Consider the following 2,705-nt stretch of genomic DNA (forward strand, 5'->3'; position numbering starts at 1 on the left):
CCTTCGTTACATTGTGTGTGTGTGTGTGTGTGTGTGTGTGTGTGTGTGTGTGTGTGTGTGTGTGTGCGTGCGTCTGTGTGTGTGTCTGTGTTTATGTGTGTTTTTTTTCAGGGGCTGCCAATGCCAGACTCCCATTTCTGCTTGATAGCAATGCCAATCAAAAGTTAAACAAGGTCAAGAGGTCAAGAGGTCAAGAGGCATTTATTTATCATTTGCAATGCAGCCAAGAAAAAAAAACCACACAAGAAAAACAATAAACAAATGACTTCATAAGATATTGTTTGGTGTTGTTCATTTTAAGGAATTTGCATGCATTGTATTAGTTATGTTTTATATTTTCTATGGTAAATTTACTATAAATTACTATAGTATTTTCCCCCCCACAATTTACTATAGTACCTTTACTATAGTATGGTTCAAAAACACTAAAGCATTTACTAGATACATTTTACTACATTTTCTATAGTAAATTTACTACAGTATTCTTTCATGTGGGTTCCCGTGAATTGAAGAGTTTCCTGTTTCAGTTATTGAGAAAGTGAAACTGTAAGAATGCAGAGCAGCCGATAGAGGGCGCTCAAGCCTCAAACACTATTTTCTACTTCTGCCTGTGCTTTACGCTATAAACACTATTAACACTAACAAATAGTGATATTATACATTTTCAGGTATTGTGAAATTAAGAGTTTTATATTCAAATTTGTTAAAAATGTGTTATCTGTTTGACATCTGGCGCTTAATTGGGAGTTTGACTTCACCCGGCTAAGCAAAGCATAATTTATTTTTCTATATTGATAAAAGGTATTTGGGCATTTAAACATTCATTTCCAAATGTAACTTTTGCTTTTCAGCATGATATGGCCCATAGGAGCTGGTGGGTGAATCTGTTCTTATCCAAAATGACACATGGACAGTGTATTGTACAGCTGATGTCCGGTTTTGCAGGTATTGTGTGGGCTGCCACTTCCTCCTCACAGCTGCCGATTTGTCGCTGAACCCCATCTTTATAAACTTCTATGGAAACCCATTTCTGCCACATAGGGGGCCTTTGATTAATAATAATCATTATATACTAAGTCATAATTCATAAAATAAAAAAATCATTATGAAGTCTTTTTTTGTAATAATTGACTTTTTAACTTAATATTGACATCATCTTTTAATTACGATTTAGTATGCCTTTTCATGTCATAGTTTTAACTTTTTCTCATAATTTCGACTTAATTTTATAATTATGAACCATGAAATTGACTTTTTAGCTCATAATTGTGACAGTGTGTGAATTTAATTTCAGTGGCCTATGTGAATACCAACATCAACAACAATAACAATACATATTTCAGTTTATATATTTTGCAGAATAATCCCAAGTAGCCTATTGGTGCAGTCGATATATTCTCAAAGTTTAATAGCGTAGAAGAGGGAAAAAAAACGAGCCTCAGATAAGAAAACCGAGACCACGCCCCTTGAGCACAATAGACTTGCCAATCTCTTTCATTCAAAAATACAAGGCTCTCGTTCCAGGTGTGACGCGTTTGCGTACTATAGCAATGTTTGACGTCTCTCCAGGTCACAATGTTTGCAGTGTTTCCTGTTTATGACTAGTATTATACAACCTCAATACATACCTTGAGTTTCCTTTTCTCTCCCACTTCTACGTCAGCGTATTTATGATCTTGAGGTTTTCACGAGTGCGTCTTTTATTCGTCCGCGCTTACTTTCAGATTGTCTGTCAAAATGTGACTCTCTTATTTCCTTTGTTACTGTGTTTACTCTCCTTTTTCTAGCCTAGAAATGTGGGTTTCTAGTTGAGTTTTTATTTTAAAACTTTCCCAGTGTAGTAATTTATTTACCTGTTCAAATGTTGTGTGATGAGTTGGCTGCGTTGGTGCTGGAGGATGAAGTGGAACTTATGGACACATCTGACACACCATGGTGCTGGTACTACAAGGCAAAGTGTGGTGTCTGGCACAGGGTTGAGGTAATGTCTTAGTTTTGCAGTATATTCACTTTCAGCTGTTTGCTCTTATAATTTATTAAAAATTATTTTTTAGGATGACCCAAAGAGTTTTATGTCCAGTGATGATCTGGAGAGATATTACCTCAGAAACCCACAAGGTGTTATAACCATGACTACTGCTGGAGGTCAGTTCCAGATTAACTTTGCAGGTAAACAGTGATAATACCCTTACAATCATGACATATTTTAGGATTACTTTAACTGCATTTTGAAGTAGCTACATATAATGTAAATTAAATAAGTAAACAGCCAGGTTGTATAAGCCCATGACAGAATAATAATACCAACATCTGTGTTCATGTCATTATCAGTCACTGTTTTTTGTTATTATTATTATTTTATTGTTTTTTTATTAATATGTTCAAATTTAGCAAGCACACAAGTTAATTTAAAAACTGGGAAAGAAAAACGGATTAAACGCTCATTTCAGACTGAGAATGGATTCAGGTGAGATATCTATCTATCTATCTATCTATCTATCTATCTATCGTCTGTCTGTCTGTCTGTCTATCTATCAATCATCTGTCTATCTGTCTGTCTGTCTATCTATCTAGCTATCGTCTGTCTGTCTGTCTATCTATCAATCATCTGTCTATCTGTCTGTCTATCTATCTAGCTATCGTCTGTCTGTCTGTCTGTCTGTCTATCTATCTATCTATCTATCGTCTGTCTGTCTATCTATCGT

At 35.2% G+C, this 2,705-nt stretch overlaps 1 protein-coding gene across 2 annotated transcripts in view; it reads left to right on the forward strand.

The window, feature by feature from the left end:
- The first annotated feature begins 1,578 nt into the window (after positions 1 to 1,578).
- Positions 1,579 to 2,705, forward strand: part of parp11 (poly(ADP-ribose) polymerase family member 11) — a 5,179-nt gene continuing 4,052 nt past the window's right edge. Inside the window, exons 1-3 of one of the 2 annotated variants that reach the window (XM_016487175.1) lie at positions 1,579 to 1,981; positions 2,055 to 2,169; positions 2,392 to 2,467. In XM_016487175.1, the coding sequence (XP_016342661.1) occupies positions 1,862 to 1,981; positions 2,055 to 2,169; positions 2,392 to 2,467 (311 nt within the window). In that variant the 5' untranslated portion in view covers positions 1,579 to 1,861. The remainder of the gene's footprint in view (positions 1,982 to 2,054; positions 2,170 to 2,391; positions 2,468 to 2,705) is intronic. The other variant, XM_016487176.1, reaches the window with a different exon arrangement.

Source organism: Sinocyclocheilus anshuiensis, unplaced genomic scaffold (genome assembly GCF_001515605.1).
Source record: "Sinocyclocheilus anshuiensis isolate Anshui unplaced genomic scaffold, SAMN03320099.WGS_v1.1 scaffold882, whole genome shotgun sequence".
Lineage (NCBI taxonomy): Eukaryota > Metazoa > Chordata > Actinopteri > Cypriniformes > Cyprinidae > Sinocyclocheilus > Sinocyclocheilus anshuiensis.